Below are 22135 nucleotides of genomic sequence, written 5' to 3' on the forward strand. Positions count from 1 at the left end.
CTGCAAATGGCATGCATGAAATCAGAGCCGCATCATTCTAGTTTTGTGCAGTCATGTGCAGAATCAGATCTCTCTCCGAACAAGAAGTTCATGTGCATGTTTTAAACATCAATTTAAGAAATATATTTGGCTAGAACAAAAAAGAATTTTGATTGGTCTGAATGAAAACCCTTTTATTCAAAAAAACATTTTTTATTTGCTTTTGTGTCTTGCTATTGATTTTCTGCATATGTGACCTCTCAGAAGCACACAAGGGTATAGTTTCCAACCATGCACCTTTCTCGTATGAATGCCAAATGTGGTTTTATTACATTTCTCTTGCATTATTTTGAAATAGGCATTAATAAGTTTAAAATTAATGGATTTTACCTACAAATGAAAAGCATATTTTTTCCAACCCAATGCCCGCTAGCAATTAACAGGTTAGGTGTTTGACTTTAAAAATAAAGTATAGGGATCATGAGACTCTGCTCTTTAAACTCTTTAACAACCAGCAAGATCAATATACTGATTAACTTTACATAAATAGCTATCAACAGTATGCTGAACCTTACCTGGACACATATATTCCCAAGCCAAATTCCTTTCCACCTCTGATATTAAAACCTAAGCACACATCATCTGAACTTGTGTAAAGGTGGATAATTTTCCTGGCTCCATCCTCAGATGAATTGTCTGTAGATTTTTTTGTTTTTTCTGTTATTATTCTTCTTGTTGCTGTGTCAACCCTGATAAAAAAAACAGGATTTCTACATCTGCATCCTTATTCTTATGCAGTAAATAAATGAAAATGCTTTGTTGTGACATCAATTTTACACAGAACTACACTGAAACTACAATGTGGAAACAAGCTAGTTCGTCCAACCAGTCCTTGTTGATAATAATCTGCCAGTCATCCAAATCACAAATGGCTGCCTTATGCCCATAGCCTTTACCCCTTTCCTTCAAACATCAATCCAACTTCTGTTCACAAATTGATATAGCCTCTACTTCAACCATCAGCTCCAATAGCAAATTCTATTGCTACTTCAATCATTAGCTCCAGTAACCCACTATACAACCGTTTTTTGCTATTCACTCAGGATTTGTGGTAATTGTTTCTGAAAGATGCATATATGTAACATTGTACAGTTATGAAAAGAAGGCAGCACTTGGACAATATGGTGATCTCTGATATTTATTCATTGTAACCAGTGCTGTTGTTACCTTCAGACACGACTATAGTAAGCTCTCCTGGCTCGCTTTTCATCTTTGACTCTCCATAAACTTCAGCATCCAAATTTCAGCTGCCTATATCCTAACTCACACCAAGTCCCATTCATCTATTACCTCTGTGCTCGCTGACCTCCATTAACTTCTGGTCCAGCAACACGTCAAATTTAAATTCTCATCTTCTTCTTCAAATCCAAGAATTAACTCTCCCCTCTCTAAATCTGTAACCTCTCCCAGCACTAACACCATCCAAGAACTGTGTTTCTCTAATTCTGGCATCTATTGAATCTCGGATTTTCTCTGCCCCGCTATTGGCAACATGTCTTCAGCTGCCCAGACCCGAAGCAGAGTTTGGAAATGAGGGCCGGGATTCTCCCCTACCGGCGGGGCGGGGGGTTCCTGCATAGCGGAGTGGCGCCAACCACTCCGGCATCGGGCCTCCCCAAAAGGTGCGGAATTCTCCGCACCTTTAGGGGCTAGGCCCACGCCGCAGTGGTTGGCGCCACGCCGGCTGGTGCCAAAACCGGCGCCAACGGCCTTTGATGCCCGCCGCCCGGCATCGGGGCTGGCCGAAAGGCCTTCGCCGGTTCGCGCATGCGCCGGTGCGTCAGCTGCCGCTGACGTCACCTCCGGCGCATGCGCGGTAGGGGGGTTCTCTTCCGCCTCCGCCATGGTGGAGGCCGTGGCGGCGGCGGAAGAAAAAGAGTGCCCCCACGGCACTGGCCTGCCCACCGATCGGTGGGCCCCGATCGCGGGCCAGGCCACAATGGGGGCACCCCCCGGCGTCTGATCGCCCCGCGCCCCCCCAGGACCCCGGGGGCCCGCTCGCGCCGCCAATCCCGCCGCCACCAGAGGTGGTTGAAACCACGTCGGCGGGATTGGCCTCTCAGCGGCGGGACTTTGGCCCATCGCGGGCCGGAGAGTCACCGCGGGGGAACGTCGATTGGCGCGCCGCGATTCCCACCCCCGCCAATTCCCAGGTGGCGGGGAATTCCGGCCACGGCGGGGGCGGGATTTATGCCGGCCCCGGGCGATTCACTGACCCTGTGGGGGTCGGAGAATTTCGCCCGAGATCTGAAAGTCAATCTGCACATACATGAACATTGAATTTAAAATCTCACCATGAGACAAATAGTGCTCAACACAATCTGCGTGGCTCCTCATTCTCTTTAAATTTTATTAACAGATTCAGTAAGTGGGATTTATCTTTTTAATGAGCTTTCTGATAACTTTAATACTTTAATTATATTTTATCAATACAAATTACAGACATATCTTTCAAGCACCAATGAATGGTGAAATCATGCATTTTGAAATCCTTACTGATTATACGGGGCTATTTTATTTTAGGTAAATGAACTCAATTGATCCATTGGTCATACAGGGCAGCACGGTAGCATGGTGGTTAGCATAAATGCTTCACAGCTCCAGGTCCCAGGTTCGGTTCCCGGCTGGGTCACTGTCTGTGCGGAATCTGCACATCCTCCCCGTGTGTGCGTGGGTTTCCTCCGGGTGCTCCGGTTTCCTCCCACAGTCCAAAGATGTGCGGGTTAGGTAGATTGGCCATGCTAAATTGCCCGTAGTGTCCTAAAAAGTAAGGTTAAGGGGGGGTGGGGTTGTCGGGTTACGGGTATAGGGTGGATATGTGGGTTTGAGTAGGGTGATCATTGCTCGGCACAACATCGAGGGCCGAAGGGCCTGTTCTGTGCTGTACTGTTCTATGTTCTACATGTCACACGTACAATTTTAATGCTTGTTAGTAGGTTTGCAGATTGTATAACTCTTCTTGTTCTTTCTCACACCAAGTCCCATTTGGGTGGCACGGTAGCACAGTGGTTAGCGCTGTTGATTCGCAGCGCCAGGGTCCTGGGTTCGATTCCCGGCTTGGGTCACCTGCTGTGTGGAGTCTGCACATTCTCCCCTTGTCTGCGTGGGACTCCTCAGGATGCTCCGGTTTCCTCCCACAAATCCCGAAAGGCACGCTTAGGTAATTTGGACATTCAGAATTCTCCCTCAGTGTACCCGAACAGGCGTCGCAGTGTAGCGACCAGGGGCTTTTCACAGTAACTTCATTACAGTGTTAATGTAAGCCGACTTGTGACAATAAAGATTACTATTACCCATCATGCTTGTGCTTAGTGACCTAACTGGATCCTTCTTAAGCCATGCCTCAATTAAAACATTTTCATCCTTGTTTTCAATTCCCTCCATGGCCTCTCTCCTCCTTATCTATGTAATCTTTCTGTACAACTATTTGTTAAAACTAGCAAATGGTCATAATGTTAGTGAGCTGCAGTTAACCATGACTTGTAACTTGAATTCAGCTGGTGAGATTGACAAAATTATGAAGATAATATATGTGGCCTGACTGTGATTCTTACCACAGTTAAATAGCCTGCTAACACTCAGTTTCTAATCTTACATGAAGAATAACCACTTCAGCAAAGTATTAGAGGGCATCTAATGGAATCATTCAAACATGAGGCTCCATCATCAGGAAGGAAAGGAAGAAAAGACAAAAACTGGGAGAAGAACAAAGTCAGAATGAAATGTGAAATGTATACAATTCCATTATTGCTTTTTCCCTTGGGACAATAAAATACATGCCAATGTTCACATCCTTCATAATTAATTCTTGCCAACTTTCTTTCCTTCTATTCTTTACCAAAGAGACTGACTGTTTGATGGGCCTACTTCCCTCCAATACCTGTCTAAAACTATTATACATGAGCAAATGTTAGCAGCTATTCAATTGTTGAATTTTCACAGCCAGTCCAATCCAGTTTTCACTAATATCCACCCTCATGGGCTTCCGGCAAGAGTCAGGGGGTCGGAAAGAAAGTGGTGACTGTGTGGTTGCTGAAACTGATTACTGTGGCCTTGCTACCATCCCAGTAGATGTCAATTAGCTCAACAAAAAAACATTCCCACATTCATATATTTTCTTTTTATGCTCTCAATTCTACCTGGTGTGCAATTTCACTACCTGTTTGTAGTGTCCACTGATAATACCTAATTGCACAAAAGGTTAGTATAATTGGCCTTTTATGAAAGGGATTACATTCTCAGGTAGAAAATAGTTCATAAATGTATCTATCAGACCCAAGGATTGAGTACCCTACACTGTAATTAATTGCTCTAATGGGCAAAATTTTCTTACAACACCTTAATTTTATCACTGGTCCCTCCTTTAAAATCATAGGATGCTATCTATAATTTGTTCTGCAACCTATAAACTTACTGCTTTTAGAATTTTGTACCATCATTTAAAATTAGATAGTTGTGCAGCTTATAATATTTAAACACATTTTACAATTACACAACCCTTATACGTATACTTTGTACATCTATTCTTAGCACAAAAAAATTCAGAGGCAGAACAAGACAGTACAATATGTAAATGTACAATATACACTCAATGCTAAAGATAAACTATAATTTCTTCAAACGATCATAGCCTGCTCGTGCACACAAGAAAGACATCTTTGGAGAGAGCAGTGACAATGCTTCATTACCATTTGCAATTGCCAAAAAATTAATAAAGTAAAACACTAAATGACTATTGTCCTTGGGGCTGCACTGTCACGCAGTGGTTAGCACTGCTACCTCACGGTGCCGAGGTCCTGGGTTTGATCCCGGCCCCGGGTCACTGTTTGTGTGGAGTTTGCACATTCTCCCCACCTTTGCGTGGGTCTCAGCCCCACAACTCAAAGATGTGAAGAGTAGGTGAATTGGCCACGCTAAATTTCCTCTTAATTGGAAAAAGAGAACGAATTGGATACTCTACATTTTTTAAAAAAAGACTATTGTCCTTGGTGAGACAGAGGTTCAGAGCAACTTTTGTAAGCTCTCCTCTCAACTCAAAACATCAAGGATGCTAGAAAACATTCCCCCAAATATCGAGTCGTAGTATAGCCTTTCCTCTTCACTCCCCAACGCCATGCACATGTAAGTACTAGTATTACACTCTAAGACATTGGAAAAATCTTACAATTTATGTGTTTATATTTTACGTAAAACTGCTTGCAGCCCTTGTTGACAACGGCAATAGAATCAGATGTCTTTTATTTGCATTTCATTTATATTACAGATTTCTATAATAAGACCACAAGACCATAAGACAATGGAGCAGAATTAAGCCACTTGGCCCATTGAGTCTGTTTCGCCATTCAATCATGGCTGATATATCTCTCATCCCCATTCTCTTGCCTTCCACCCCATATTCCCTGATCCCCTCATTAATCAAGAACCTATCTATCTCTGTCTTAAAGACACTCAGGGCAGGATTCTCCGCAAATGCGGAGAATCGTAAAGGCTGCCGTGGGACAGGCCGTGACCCACGGCAGCCTTCACGACCACTTCCAGGGCCGATTCTCCCCCCAGGCGGGGCTAGGAGCGTGACCCCGTGTGTCACGGCGGCGCGGCCTTGACGACCGTCGTCAAGGCCGTACGTCAAGCATCACGCCGGCTGACACGGCCGATGACGACAGCCGCGCATGCGCAGGTTGGACAACGCCAACCCGCGCATGCGCAGTTAGCGTCTTTTCCCTCAGCCGCCCCGCAAGACGTGGCGGCTTGATCTTGCGGGGCGGCGGAGGGAAAAGAGTGCGTCCGTTATGGACGCACAGCCCGCGATCGGTGGGTACCGATCGCGGGCCTATGCCCCCCTTGGCACGGCCGTGGTACTGCCATGCCAATCGGGCCCCCAGATGCCCCAAACGGGGCATCTGGTGCCTGTTTCACGACGGCAGCGAGCAGGTGTGTTTGCTGCCGTGTTGAAACGGGCGTGAAGGCCCGGCCGCTCGGCCCATCGGCCTCAGAGAATCGCCGCTCGCCGTAAAAAACGGCGAGCGGCGATTCATGGCGTGGGTCGGGCGTGGGGGGGGGGGAGAATAGCGGAAGGGCGTGAAAAATGTCGGGAGGCCCTCCCGCTATTCTCCCACCCGGCGTGGGGGGGCGGAGAATCGGCCCTCAGTGTCCACAGCCTTCTGCGGCAAAGAGTTTCACAAATTCACCAACCTCTGGCTGAAGAAATTCCTCCTCATCTCTGTATTAAAGGATTGTCCCTTTAGCCTGAGATTGTGTCCTCTGGTTCTAGTTGTTCCTACAAGTGGAAACATTCTCTCCACGTCCACTCTATCCAGGCCTCGCAGTACCCTGTAAGTTTCAATAAGATCCCCCCTCATCCTTCCAAACTCCAATGAGTACAGACCCAGAGTCCTCAACCGTTCCTCATACGACAAGCTCTTCATTCCAGGGATCATTCTTGTGAACCTCCTCTGGACCTACAATCTACAAGGCTGACTAATTTCTCCAGATTAGTGTAGGAAAACAATTGAGAATTAAATGGAACAAAAATATTTGCATTTTGCTGGGATGTTAAGATAATTCTGGAAAGGTGCTAGTCCACCAGTTGTGATATTTATCAGGTCAGAACCCTTTCAAATCGCACTTGGGAAGAAAAATTGCTTTCAGTCGTGACATAATAACAAAAGAATTGCGAATGCGCAGTTTAATTTCTCATTTGAAAAAATTAAATGAAAATCACTTATTGTCACGAGTAGGCTTCAATGAAGTTACTGTGAAAAGCCCCTAGTCGCCACATTCCGGCGCCTGTCCAGGGAGGCTGGTACAAGAATCGAACCGTGCTGCTGGCCTGCTTGGTCTGCTTTCAAAGCCAGCTATTTAGCTCAGTGAGCTAAACCAGCCCCTTGTACTCCAGATGAACTTTATGTTATTGAAAAGACAAATTTTACCCCAAGGTCTCTTATTATCAAAATGTCTGCATGAATTCTACATCGAGTTAGATCTATTCCCGTACCAGCCTCCCCGAACAGGCGCCGGAATGTGGCGACTAGGGGCTTTTCACAGTAACTTCATTGAAGCCTACAGTGACAATAAGCGATTATTATTTATTATTATCTCTTCCTTCACCTACATTTTAACATTTGTAGTTGTGTTATGAAGGCTTTATGCTGGAATTTGCTCCAATTAAACCGAAAGGTATGTCATTTGTATTCTAGCCCAGCTCAACACCAAAAATGTGCAACGTCTTAGAAGTTTACTTACCATGTGGTCAGTTCTCTAGCAAACTTGATCCCTGGCACTTTTCCCAAGCGTCTTATTACCAAACGTAAGCGATGGCTTCCAGTGAGCACAGTGACAGCACTTCCCATAGTGATATTTTCTAAACTGATTCCGTTAACCTCCATAATTTTATCACCTACGCAGAGGCCACTTTGTTCTAGGCAGAAAAACAAAGCAAAAATAAACTCATTGATAATCTGAACATTTCACTGATCATTTGTTCCAATATATTGGCTCTGAACCTCCGTCGATTGGATAGACATATGGATGAAAATGGAATAGTGTAGGTCAGATAGGCTTCAGATGGTTTCACAGGTCGGCGCAACATCAAGGGCCGAAGGGCCCGCACTGCGCTGTAGTGTTCTATGTTCTATGATTGGCAATCAGAGTCCGATTGCCACTCCGCTCTTAGTTTCTTTGCTGTAAATCAAGTTGCTTCTTTCTCGCCTGACCTTCTGACTCAGGCTGGGCAAGAACTGTGCAGCACTATCGTTACCCAGGAGTTAGAAATGGTTTTAATTCAACAAACTTTTCCTGGGTAACTATTCTGGAAAGACTGTAACATCCATCCGAAGTATGCAATTTATTTGGACGGTTCTTCTTACAGGGCAATTGCCTAACAAAAGTTTAAATTTTCCAGACAATTGCCGTACAATCCTTACCTGCGGGCTTCTGAGGGAGGGCCCCAGTGCATTTTTGGGGTACCCCCAGTTACAACACCCTGGAGCTCAGAGGTTACACACTGGGCTGGATTCTCTGCCCCACTGTGCCACATTTCTGCCCCAACCCGCCAGCGGGATTCTCCGTTACGCCGGCCGGTCAATGGGGCATTGTGGGGCAGCCCCACGCTGTCGAGAAACCCCCAAGCGGCGTCAAAACGGAGAATCCCGCCCACTATAATTTATTTCTCGTACCCTACAATCTTTCAGATAAAAGCCTGAAAACAAGCAAAATAACTTACAAATAAGGGAGAGAGGGATAACGCAGTGATGACAGTTTTAAATCACAAAGACAATATACAGGTTCAGCTAACTTTAGCTTCAAACCAAAAATGCATTAAAATTAATGGTAAATAAATTCAGAAATGTTGCTTTAAAGTATCAAAGACATAACTTACCAGCTGCACTTCCTTCTTCGATTCTGCTGACAAATATTCCAAGACCATGTTCAGAACCCCCACGGACACTGAATCCCAGCTTCCCATCAAAGTTTTTCCCCACTGTGATGGTATGGATTGCCTCAGCTGAATTGCATTCTTCTGTGCCGGCTGTGGAAATATTAGAAGAACAAAATATATTTCATTGCATTAATTTGATCTCTGTCTGAATCTCATAACAACAGCTGAATGGAGGTACCTCCCTGGAGAGAATGAGAAGAAATTAATTCAGAAAAAGCAGTAAACTGATCACCTGGCTCTCTCATAATTCTTGCACAAGCAGGAAACTTGAAAAAGCCATTTTGCATTTCTGCTGTGAATACACGGGCATTGTTAGTTATAGCATTCAAATCCTGAATCATGATGTAATGTCCCACTAATCAGCATGAGAGATGCTGCAAATTCCAATATTAATTTCAACACCTGAGTGTCAGCTTGATTCAATTGGTTGAAATCTCTCATCATTGAGTCAGAAGGTTGTGGGTTCCATCCAGATTCCAGGATTTGAGCATAAACACTGTGGTGCAATATTGAGGGAATTGTGGAAGCATCTGTTTGTTTAGGCTCAGTCTGTCTGTTTAGGTGACTGCTAAATCTTCTTGGACACCAGGCATCGATATAGGTATAAGCACTACATTTTTTAATTTACTGGGGTACTGTACTCTGATTAAATAATCTGCTGTTCAAGAGAAAGAAACCCTGTTACTAGTTACCCCTTTTCTAGTGTTACTAGAACTAGGGGGCATAGCCTTAAAATAAGGAGGACATTCTTCACCCAAAGGGTTGTCAATCTGTGGAATTCCCTGCCCAGTGAAGCAGTTGAGGCTACCTTGTTGACTGTTTTTAAGGCAAAGATAGATAGATTTTTGAACAGTAAAGGAATTAAAGGTTATGGTGAACGGGCGGGTAAATGGAACTGAGTCCACAAAAGATCAACCATGATCTTATTGAAGGCAGAGCAGGTTCAAGGGGCCAGATGGCCTACTCCTGCTCCTAGTTCTTATGTTATAGAGAAGAATATTTGTAATCTCTCAAAACTGCCATAAAGGTTTGTTTCCATCAACATTTCATTCTTTATAAAAACATCCAAGCAAGAACCGAGGATGGAAAAGAAGGGGAAGTGATTAGTACAAGCATAGCGTAAGGACGAAGTATGTCAGTATGGAATCAAGGCAAGGGTACGGTGAAAGATGCCAGCAAGAACTGAGTGGGAGATGGGAAATTGTAAGTATTAGCTGGGGAGGGGGGGCGGAACCATGTGAAATTTGGGAAAGACAAGTGAGAGCTCAAACAGGTGCGAGGGAAAATAAGTGTTCCATTTTGAATTTTGAAAAGAGAGGGAGAACCAAGTTAACATAAAGTGTGGAAAGAATGCCTACATAAACCGAGGGTGGAAATAATACCATAAAATGAGAGAGGGAGGAGAGCAGAATGAAATAGGAGCGGGACATGGGGGAGTAAAACAATTAAACCAAACCAGAATACAACATTTTCAATGCAAAATTTCTAAACGTTCCAAGGCTTGTCCTCAAACTGCCCAACAATTTATGCAGATGTGAGTTTGTGTATGACAAGTGTAGAGGCAGCATTTGGAACAACTGTGTAGAATTCTATATTTACAATCTACTCGCCTTTACATTATTCAGATTGCAGGTAACTGTCAGTGCTCTAACCAACATTCATACCTCAACAAGCATCTACAGAAAAGCAATTAATCTGTCTCAATGCTCTCTGCAAAAAAAGCTCTGCGGTATTTACCTACATAACTACAATCACCGGAGTTCAAAGTAATTCCCTGTATGTGAAAGGAGTTGTAATATTTCTGAAAGATATGATATCGTGCAACAGAAATCCAAGTTTTTCATCCAGATAACAAATGTAAATCTCCTGTATCAGAGTCTGCCAGAGATGTAAAAATATTAATTGGCTCCATGATCAAATATTAAAATCCTAAACTTTTGTTTTTTTCTAGACCATTATTAATAAAAAAAATAGCATCCTGCACAACACAATATCTGTTGTGCGGAATTTAAGATAGATGTCAGGATTATTTGATCATTTCCCAATGGAAAGGATCTAGACACGAGTTACGCTTACTTCAAAAGATTCAGTTTCTCAGGACTATGCAGCGTTGTGTGTCTGAGGTCAGTTGAAGGACAGTTATTATGTGAATCAGACATCTTTCCCAGAAGGAGCAGGTGATTCATTAGCTTGTCTGGACATTTGGAAAGCCAATCACCACGTGGTATTGGGAAATATTTTGTCCTCAGCTGAACTATGAGTAAAGCTTTTAAAAATCAGAATACAGACACCACGAAGTCAGTCAAAGAAAAAAGGGCTATAGAACATTGAAAAGATAAGAGATCGAACGGAGAGATTCTGTCCTGTCTGTAGGACAGGACACAGATTTTTTTGTTTAAGTGAGATTAATTGTTGCATATTATTTTAGTTTTTATGACTACATGATTATACGTTATACCTTATCAAATGGTACAGCAGGCTTGAGGGGGCCAAAAGCATGCTCTTGCTCCTAATTTGTATGCTTGAATGTAACTAAGCAATTCTGTTATATCTGTTTTCCTATATGTGTCATCTTACTGTAAAATAAAGCAGTTTACTGATTCAATCATGCCCTGTCTCACCTTAAGTAATTTATTATGCCTTTGGGAAAATAAAATAAACCCTGGTGAAAAATGTACAGATATCTGGTCAGGTCACAAGAGATGTGTTCTTAGACAAACATCCCGCATGGTGCATTCTATAAGTAAGACTTATTTGTTGACATACTTGTTACTTATTGATAATGGCAAATTATAGACAATTTTCAGTTTGACCCCAATAAGATACGGATTGAGACTTTACTTGCTTCACATAAACACTGAGCCCTAATGGAACAGCATTAACAGTTCAGGGTCGGGATTCTCCCTTACCCGGCGGGGCGGGGGGTCCCGGCGTGTCGGAGTGGCATGAACCACTCCAGCGTCGGGCCACCCCAAAGGTGCGGAATTCTCCGTACCTTTAGGGGCCAAGCCCTCACATTGAGGGGCTAGGCCCGCGCCGGAGTGGTTCCCACTCCGCCGGCTAGCATGAACGGCCTTTGACGCCAGCAGCCGGGGCCGAGAGGACTTCGCCGGCCGGCGTAAGTCCGCGCATGCACAGGGGAGGGGGTCTCTTCCGCCTCCGCCATGGTAAAGGCCATGGCGGAGGCGGAAGAAAAAGAGTGCCCCCACGGCACAGGCCCTCCCGCCGATCGGTGGGCCCCGATCCTGGGCCAGACCACCGTGGGGGCACCACCCGCGGTCAGATCACCCTGCGTGCCGCCCCCCCCCCCCCCGGACCCCGCCCGCGCCGTCAATCCCGCCGGTCAGGTAGGTGGTTTCATCCACGCCAGCGGGAGAGGCCTGTCAGCGGCGGGACTTCGGCTCATCGCGGTACCTCATTTTTCGATTGGACAAGTCACAGACATTTGGACTCAACACGGAGTTCAACAATTTCAGGCCATAATCTTAGTTCCCAATTTTGTTTTGTTTTCATTGCTTGTGTCAGCCTTTATTTTAGATTTTCCCCCTTTGCTTTCAGATGGCAAGTTCATTATTCTGCCATTCACACCTTCTCTGAACCGATTTGTTTCTTTATTTATCCCATTACTTCTTTTGTGTCACATCAGCAGGGATGCATTCCCTGCTGACTCTTTGGATGGAAAGCCACCCAAATCTGTTCTCAGCTCTGAAGGTCATAACCTGAAACATTAGACTGAATTTTCAGGCCCATCCCGCCAGCAGGATTATCTGGTCCCGCTGATGGTGACTTTGCCCCGGTGGGATCACCGGCGGCACAGCGAAGAAAGCAAAGCGCCATAGACACTTGTGGGACAGGAAGATCCCACTGCCGGCCAATGTGAAGCCCTTCCGCCACTGGAAAATACATGTGGGCGGGTGGGGGGCATCCAGCGATATTGCCAGACTTACTGAGTTTTTCCAGTATTTTCTGTGTGTATTTCAGATTTCCAGCATCTGCTTTTGGGCTAAAGAGAACAGATTTACAGATTATAATTCTCCACTGGATTCTGCTCAGAACGTGGAGGTAAAAAAAACAGCTCTAATCTATTGCACTATTGTTGAAAGCTTTATAAGCTGTCAAACTGCTATCCATCCGTGTCACCTGATCAAATTTAAAAGTAATTGTAAAGTGGATAATTTTCACTACTTGTTAAGTTATTATCCAGATATTATGTACTTACCTTCAACTGGAGAAGTACCAGTAATAAGGATCACCCTGCCCATGGGTGAGGTTGATCGAGTTCCTCGAGGCTGTCCATTCACTTGCTTGTGCTGTTTCTTCAGCAGGTACTTTGTTGCTGTGTTTGCACCACCAGCATGATTGCTGGTGTGTATAGCATTAGTCATCTCCCTTCTTGCAGAGTCAAATGAATGCGCCATGCCAGTGCAGTGCACCAACAATTCATCAATAATCTGGGTTGTATAAATGTTGGAGTGTTTATCAGGCAAGAGAGATGGGTCTGCCAATTATTTTCATTTTTACTGTCTGGAACAGTACAAAGGAAACTTTGCCTTACATCTTCTTTCCCAATGAATTGGTGACATCACAGAAACAAATGCTTTGTGGCATAAAATACTTGCCAAACTCTCCACCATTTTGCCGCAGTGATTATCTGGAAGTTGTTTAACTGGGAAAAAAAATAAGCATAACTGTTAAATCGAATTAATGAAAGTTACTTATATTAAAATAAATACCACAAGACGACAAGGACTTTGCAAATCTCAATGAAAACCCTGAAATTCAATTTCAGGTACTAAGGCAAATTTTATTTTGAAATGAAACAAGTGCTAGACTGTACCCAATCAACAATTAATATCTCGAATGAGGAAGATAGTGTAAATATTCTGCAATGGCAGGGGTCTTAATGTGACAACATAGATTACTGACGTATTAAACAGAAAAATATTGAATACCTCCCTGCATATATTGCTCTACCTAAAATGGCATTTGCCGAATTAAAACCATCACTCACATCCATCTAATTTTATACACTTATTTGCAAAAAAGGCATTTAATGAATGATCGAACTGAGATAACATAACCCATCTCTAATGAACCATGACGCAACCCATCTTTTACTAGTTCATGATTTAACCCATCTTTTACAAGATTATCCTTTAACTCATCCATTACGTGATCATGCTTCAGCCCATCCTTCACTGGGTCATAATAGAAATGCAACCATTTCTTTTTTTAAATAAATTTAGAGTACCCAATTAATTTTTTCCAATTCAGGGGCAATTTAGTGTGGCCAATCCACCTACCCTGCACATCTCTTGGGTTGTGGGGGTGAAACCCACGCAAACACGGGGAGAATGTGCAAACTCCACATGGACAGTGTCCCAGAGCTGGGATCAAATCTGTGAGGCAGCAATGCTAACCACTGTGCCACCGTGCTGCCCTAACCATATATGGCAAGTGGAATATGAAAAGAATCTTAAATTTTCACAACTACCTATCATCTCAAAGCACTTTACAGCCAATTAAATACATTTGAAGTACAGTAATGTAGGGAACAGGGCAGCTAATTTATGCAGAGAAAACTACCACAAACAGCAATGTGATAACGGCCAGACAATGTTTCTAGAACATTGAACAGTACAGCACAGTACAGGCCCTTCGGCCAACGATGTTGTGCCGACCACTTATCCTAATCTAAGATCAACCTAACCTACACCCCTTCAATTTACTGCTGTCCATGAGCCTGTCTAAGAGTCGCTTAAATGTCTCTCATTACTCTGACTCCACCACCTCCGCTGGCAGTGCATTCCACACACCCACCACTCTCTGTGTAAAGAACTGACCTCTGACATCTCCCCTATACCTTACTCCAATCACCTTAAAATTATGTCCCCTCGTGACAGCCATTTCCGCTGTGGGGAAAAGTCTCTGGCTATCCACTCTATTCATGCCACTCATCACCTTGTACACCTCTATCAAGTCATCTCTCTTCCTTCTTCTCGCCAGTGAGAAAAGCCCTAGCTTCCTCAACCTTTCTTCATAAGACACGCCCTCCAGTCCAGGCAACATCCTGGTAAATCTCCTCTGCACTCTCCACAAAACATCCACATACTTCCTATAATGAGGCGACCAGAACTGGACATAATATTCCAAGTGTGGTCTAACCAGGGTTTTATAAAGCTGCAGCAAAACCTCACGGCTCTTAAACTCAATCCCCCTGTTAATGAAAGCCAACACACCATATGCCTTCTTAACAACCCTATCAACCTGGGTGGCAACTTTAAGGGATCTACGTACGTGGACCCCAAGATCCCTCTGTTCCTCCACACTTCCAAGAATCCTGCCTTTAACCCTGTATTCAGCATTCAAATTCGACTTTCCAGATTGAATCACTTCACATTTATCTAGGTTGAACTCCATCCGCCACTCCTCAGCCCAGCTCTGCATCCTGTCAATATCCTGTTGTAACCTGCAACAGCCCTCGACACTATCTACAACTCCACCAACCTTCTTGTCATCAGCAAACTTACTAACCCACTCTTCCACTTCCTCATCCAAGTTATTTATAAAAACCACAAAGAGCAGAGGCCCCAGAACAGATCTCCGGGACACCACTGGTCACTGACCTCCAGGCGGAATACTTTCCATCTACTACCACTCGCTGTCTTCTTTCGGCCAGCCAATTCTGTATCCAGACAGCCAAATTTCCCTGTATCCCATGCCCCCTGACTTTCTGAATGAGTCTACCATGGGGAACCTTATCAAATGCCTTACTGAAATCCATATACACCACATCCACTGCCCGACGTTCATCAATGTGTCTCATCACATGCTCAAAGAATTCAACGAGGCTTGTGAGGCATGACCTGCCCCTCAAAAAGCCTTGCTGACTACCTTTAATCAAACTATGTTTTGCTAAATAATCATAAATCCTATCTCTCAGAATCCTTTCCAATATTTTGCTCACCACAGACGTAAGACTGATGGGTCTGTAATTCCCAGGGATTTCCCTATTCCTTTTCTTGAACAAGGGAACAACATTCGCCTCCCTCCAATCATCCGGTACTACTCCACTGGAGAGCGAGGACGCAAAGATCATTGCCAACTGCACAGCAATCTCCTCCCTTGCTTCCCGTAGTAACCTTGAGTTTATCCCATCTGGCCCAGGGGACTTATCAATCCCGATACTTTTCAAAATATCCAGCACATCCTCCTTCTTAATATCAACCTGTTCAAGCCTCGAGCAACAAGGTCCCTCTCTCTAGTGAATACTGAAGCAAAATATTCGTTTAGGGCCTCCCCTACATCCTTAGACTCTAGGCACAAGTTCCCTCCACTATCCCTGATCGAACCTACTCTCAGTCTGATCATCCTCTTATTTCTCACATAAGCGTAGAACGCCTTGGGGTTTTCCCTAATACTTCCTGCCAGGGCTTTTTCATGCCCCCTTCTAGCTCTCTAAGTCCATTTTTGAGATCCTTCCCGGCTACCTTGTAGAGACCTGGCCTTCCCCAGGTAGGTTGTTCCCCTCAACAGCATCCAAAGCAGTATACTTGTTTTGAAGGGGAATGGCCACGGAGATCCCTGTACTGTCTCCTGTTCCCTTTCCTTCCTCTGACTGTAAACCAGCTACTCCTGTCATGAACCTTGGGTGTGGCTACCTCCCTGTAACTCCTCTCTATCACCTCCTCTGCCTCCCCGATGATCTGAAGTTCATCCAGCCCCAGTTCCCTAACAGGGTCTCCGAGGAGCTGGAGTTGGGTGCACTTACCGCTTTATCTAGGATGTTGATTGAGGGAAAAATATTAGCCATGCACCAGGAATAATTCCCTTCCTCTTCTTTGAAATAGTGTCACTGGCTTGTTTATAACCATCCAAGCGGGCAGCTGGGGCCTCGGGTCAACATCTCATGAGAAAGGCTACATCTCTGATAGTGCAGGATTCCCTCAGTGCTCAAATGGAACTTGAAATCAAGACTATGCAGCTCAGGGAGAGGCAAGAGAGCTATCCACTGAGCTATGGGTGACAAGGTTCAGTCAGAAGAAACCCTGGACACTGAAGGCAAACAATTCTGTTAAAAGCAATGATGTGGAGATGTCGGCATTGGACTGGGGTGGGCACAGTAAGAAGTCTTACAACACCAGATTAAAGTCCAACAGGTTTATTTGGAATCACTAGCTTTCGAGTGCAGTTCCTTCATCAGGTGAAGCTAGTAATTACAAATAAACATGTTAAAAACAATGCGCCGTGTAACAGCTTTGTCAGAATGAGAGGTGCGTTAACATGAAAGAAACTAAACTGAATCTTAGGAAAAGAATGCAGAGATGCTATAATTTGTCAACTATTTTATATGACTTGGAGCTGACGTGGAAACAAACAGACTATTGATAAGTTGAATGCATTCATGATGTGGATGGACATATAAGAGGATATTCTGCAAAAAAACCTAATGGGAAACTGCAGGAAATAGCTGAAGAGAGGAAAACAGTATATGACATCAAAGTTACAGAGGACGCTATCTTCCCAAAAGGGCACAAAGTCCCCAAACGAGCGTGTTTAGCCGCGTGTTTCCCAGCACTCACAGTGCCGAGAAAACATGGCTATTCAATGCGGCTCGTGTTGAATAAGGGGCCTGAATGGGGAACACACGGATGAGGCCATACATAGCCCCATTTTTTGCAATGGGGAGCTCTACTCGCCAAAACTCCCCATTGTAGTGAGAGGTCAGCACGACATTTTTAAATGGCGTCCCGATCTCCGAGGCCCCTAAAACAATCCCTGGCCTCCCCACCAGCCCAAGCGCAATTTGGAAGGGTCACCACGCCCCCCCCCCCCCCCATTCACGCCAGGCAACCCCGGCCCGTTCATGCGCATGCAAAAAATGCCAGCTTGGCACCACCAGTCTGGCACATTAGCAGTGCCCATGCCAGCTTGCAGAGCCACCTGGGCACCTTGGCAGTGCCAGGCTGGCATCCAGGTGGCACAAGCAGTGCCAGGGCACCAACCTGCCCAAAGCATGCAGCTGGGGGCCTCCAATCTCCTTGAAGAACCCGAGTGCTGTTCCATCTGGTCCCCGTTTGCGTGGACCAGTACCAAACAGCATTCGCCCGAGGTCTCTAAGGCCAAGGGATTGAATCCCAAAGCCTCAGGTACCTCGGGAATCTGCACATTAGAGTAAGGCTTACTGCCTCGCTCTATAATGCAGATTTGCTCAAAAGTGATCCTGCCCATTGTGGACGGGATTCATCTTACAACGTCTCACGAGATCACCTTGAATCTCACGAAGCGTTGCAAGCCGGGTAGATCCCAGGAGCACGGTTTTCGGCTTTCAACGGCGACGCTGCACCATGGTGAGCTGTTTCTCCAGCACAGTGTGGTCGGAGGGTCACGCCGAAGATAAAATACTTTGGGGACCTCATTAGATGGTCGGCAGAGCCATGCAGATGGTAGACAAGAGCTGGTTACTGGTGGGAATAAGCGAAGGAAAACATTTGACATAGATGTATTTCTGAGAGATAGATATATTTCTGATTTTTTTAAAACGGATTAAAGGGACATGGGGAACATTTGGGGAGGTGGATTTGAGACCAGGAAGAGATCAGCCATGATTGAATGGCTGAGCAGGCTCTCGAAGGAGCTGAATTTCCCACTGCTGCTCCTAATTCCTACAGGAGAGCGAAGCGGAGGGAAATGGATGACAGGTGCAATGGGCTGGATGCAATTGACTCATTGAATCACAGAATCCCTACAGTGCAGAAGGAGGCCATTCAGCCCAGAATCTGCAGCGGCCCTTGGAAAGAGCACCCCACCCAAGCCCACTCCGCCACCCTATCCCCGTAACCCAGCAACCCCACCCAACCCTTTGGACACGAAGGAGCACGGACAATCCATCTAACCTGCACATCTTTGGCTGCGGGAGGAAACCGGAGCACCCGGAGGAAACCCACGCGGACAGGGGGAGAACGTGCAAATTCCACACAGCCAGTCACCCATGGTCAGAATTGGACCCGGATCCCTGGAGTTGTGAGGCAGCGGTGCTAACCACCGTGCCACCCCTCATGTGGAAGGAAGGCGCGGAAGCAACACAAGGAACGCCGCTGCGGGGGGTGGCGATTGATCTTTCCAACCCCACAGATGCTGTCAGACCCGCTGAGATTGTCCAGTGTTTTCTGTGTTTGGTCTCAGGTTGGGGCATCTGCAATCACCTGCATTCTGATCTTGTTCTCACTGGCGATGTTGGGCAGGGGCCAGCTGCGCATGCGTCAGGTGGCAGCTCTCCCCCCCCCCCCCACCCCCGCCCCCGGGATGGAAGGAGGCGATCGAGTGCTGAGAGGGGGCACAGCAAGAGTTAAAAATAAACACCGACAAGAGCTGGGGGGGGGGGGGACGTCTTCGCTTTTAATTCGTCGACGCCAACTGGCACGGTAAGCGGTTCAAAGTGGACGGCGCCGCCGGGGCTGCTCTTTCTCCTGGCCACCTTGGACAGCTCCCCGCGGGGCGGCCCGGTGTCCGGGAGGGCAGTCAATTAACGACAATCTAATTGGGTCGCTCGGTTCAGCCAATATCGGCGCGCAGGAGGAAAAAAAAGGGAAGAAATAGGTTTTAAAATAACAAGCGGTTGGCGCGTCAGCTCACCCGTCGGTTCCTTCAAACCGTTTTGACGGTTGGCGAGCGCGCGGTCCCACCTGACGCCGTCTCCCGACCCCGCCCACAAGCGACGTGGCCCCCACAAGTCCCGCCCTCTCTCGTTGTGTTGCGCAGCCGCTGCCACCCCTGCGGCTGACCATTGGTCCGTTGGGACGCCAATCAATCGCCCCGCCCCCGAGGGCTCCCAGCTGGCCGCTTTGTCATCATTTGTGTCCCCGGCTCGCTGCAGCGTCTGAGGAGCGAAGCAGCCTCCAGATCAATATGACTTTCTTTCCAACCTGCAGTGACAAGCAGGTGGGACACGTCAGATGAAATGCTGGCCAGGTACAGCCAAGTCAGCCAGCATGTAAAGGACTTACATTTATATAGCGCCTTTCACAATTTTAGACATGCCAGAATGACTTGCATAATTGAAGTACTTGTTCGAGTGTCATCACTGTTGCAATGTCGGAAATTAAATGGGGCAACCAATTTTGCACACCGAGTTCCCACTAGCAGCAATGACCATGCATAATGTTTTTCTGATGTTGAGGGATGGACAGAATGCCATAAATACTTTACCTGCTCATCCTCAATGTGGTCCCTTGGAAACCCTTACATGAAACCGGGGCCTCAATTTAATTACAGCACTCCCTCAATACTGAACTCTTGGTCTATCAGTCTAGATTTTTCTACTTAAGTCTTGGAGTAGGTCTTGATCCGGCAACCATCCAATGCCGGAGCAAGAATGTTACCAACTGATCTGCAGCTGACACAGAAGACATAGATAGCTTTTTAGATATACTTTGGTGCAGTGACTAAAGAAGATTACACATCTATCCAAATGTGTGCTTGTTGGGCATCTCTTATTTTCCAGTTAACGTGCCTACTAATGGGTGTACGTACCTACATAATATGGACTGCAGCAGTTGAAGAAGATGCTCAGCACCATTTTCCCAAGGGCAATTAGAGATGGGCCACCCTGAGAATGGGCGGGCGGCCTGTGGAATTTTCTACCATAGAAAGCATCCTATCGGGCTGCATCACAGCCTGGTATGACAACTGCTCAGCCCAAGACTGCAAGAAACTTCAGGGAGTTGTGAACACAGCCCAGTCCATCACCCGAACCTACCTCCCATCCATTGACTCCATCTACACCTCCCGCTGCCTGGGGAAAGCGGGCAGCATAATCAAAGACCCCTCCCATCTGGCTGATTCACTTTTCCAACTTATTCCATTGGGCAGGAGATACAAAAGTCTGGGAACGCAACCAAACAGATTCAAAAACAGCTTCTTCGCCGCTGTTACCAGACTCCTAAATGACTCTCTTAAGTACTGACCTGCTTAATACTACACTACTACACTCCTGTATGCTTCACCCGATACCATGTCTACGTATTTACATTGTGGACCTTGTGTTGCCCTTTTATGTATTTTCTTTTTATTTTCTTTTATTTTCATGCACTAAATGACCTGTTTGAGCTGCTCGCAGAAAAATACTTTCAAAATACTTACAACGTGTATTGTTGGTACACGTGACAATAAACAGATCCAATCCAATCCACTTGAGGCCAAAACATTATGTTTTCAAGAAGCAGTTGGATCTCGCACTTGGGGCAAAAGGAATCAAAGATTATGGGGGAAGGCGGGATCAGGGTGTTGAGTTGGATGATCAGCCTAGCGGAGCTCGAAGGGCTAAATGGCCTCCTCCTGCTCCTATTTTCTACATTTCTAAATGCTGCCCTTGCCTGTGATGCCACTTCCCATGAACAAATAAAACAATGTTGTCCATGTTTAGAGAGTGCTGCAAATTAATGTTAGCATCGTAGCAATTTAACAAATGGAAATCTTGATGGTGTAATGTTAATAACTTTGATGTTAAAAAATATTGTATGCCCTTGGCTACACAATTAATGGTGGCATTTTCGCCATTCAGCTCTTCAAATCCTGATGTTAATCATTCTAATGTTAATTATCATTAGTTATTTCATTTTAACAAACCTTTTTCTCGACATGTACATTTATTCGGCAATGCAGTTGGTGCTCTCTCTCTCTCTATATATATTATGAAGTCTTACAATACCAGGTTAAAGTCCAACAGGTTTGTTTCAAATCACTAACTTTCGGAGCACTGCTCCTTAGATAAGTGCTCAGAAAGCTTGTGATTTGAACAAACCTGTTGGACTTTAACCTGGTGTTGTAAGACTTCTTACTGTGCTCACCCCAGTCCAACGCCGGCATCTCCACATCATATACTGTATTATGAAATCATGCTGTGATTAAAGCATCTCTCCGCAAATGATTGAACCCTCCGTTCATATTACTGCATCGTACAGCCTTCCTCTTGTTCAATATGTTTAGTCAGTTCTCAGTCGAGGTCTTTTGAAAAACGAGACCGTGATGGTATGAGTCACTTTGAGAAATGTTGAGGATGGCGTTTCGCATCTGTCTGAAACATGAGTGTATTTTGTGCGGGAAATACGAGCAGGCACCAAAAAAGATATTGCCGAGCGAAATCTGTTCCGGTTGTGACATGGCCCAACGACGCAATGCAAACACTGATCCTAAATCAGCACCATGGATAGCTCACACGCAGGATTGGTAACAGCAGCATTGTGAGGAACTTCAGAACGCCGGATCAAATGGCAAATTAACGTGGCGTTGTTAGCCAGGCAATAAATCTTTCTGAGAAGCGTGAACACTGAATCATATTCCTGTGACTAAATCAGCGTCAAGCTGCATCACGGTGAGAAAGAAGAAGTGCAATGAGTTCATGAGAAATTAGGCAGTGCGGCATTGGAAGAAACCAATCACTTTGATGTTTCCTTGCTTGTTGTCTTGTCATGGCAGGTATTGGAGAGGCCGGAAGGCCAGGTAATACTCATATAAAGTGGCAAAATGACATACAAACCAAAGAGGTGTGTTCATTTGTCATGTGAGAGTAGGATAGAGTCTGCAAAGAAAACTGGCAAGTTATGATAACTGAGAAGATTATGATTAACATTATAGAGTGTTCTATCTATAAAAAATGGA

At 45.4% G+C, this 22135-nt stretch overlaps 1 protein-coding gene across 3 annotated transcripts in view; it reads right to left on the minus strand.

The window, feature by feature from the left end:
- The window catches only part of pdzd7a (PDZ domain containing 7a), a 125364-nt gene extending 106174 nt beyond the window's left edge, over window positions 1-19190 (minus strand). For 2 of the 3 annotated variants that reach the window (XM_038773079.1, XM_038773081.1), the window contains exons 1-5: window positions 19112-19190; window positions 12696-13142; window positions 8417-8566; window positions 7282-7456; window positions 555-728 (exon numbers count right to left, since the gene is read on the minus strand). In XM_038773079.1, the coding sequence (XP_038629007.1) occupies window positions 555-728; window positions 7282-7456; window positions 8417-8566; window positions 12696-12894 (698 nt within the window). In that variant the 5' untranslated portion in view covers window positions 12895-13142; window positions 19112-19190. Of the gene's footprint in view, window positions 1-554; window positions 729-7281; window positions 7457-8416; window positions 8567-12695; window positions 13143-16247; window positions 16522-19111 lie in introns of those variants that run through there. The other variant, XM_038773080.1, reaches the window with a different exon arrangement.
- Between the last annotated feature and the right edge of the window lie 2945 nt (window positions 19191-22135).

The sequence above is a fragment of the Scyliorhinus canicula genome, chromosome 16 (genome assembly GCF_902713615.1).
Source record: "Scyliorhinus canicula chromosome 16, sScyCan1.1, whole genome shotgun sequence".
NCBI lineage: Eukaryota > Metazoa > Chordata > Chondrichthyes > Carcharhiniformes > Scyliorhinidae > Scyliorhinus > Scyliorhinus canicula.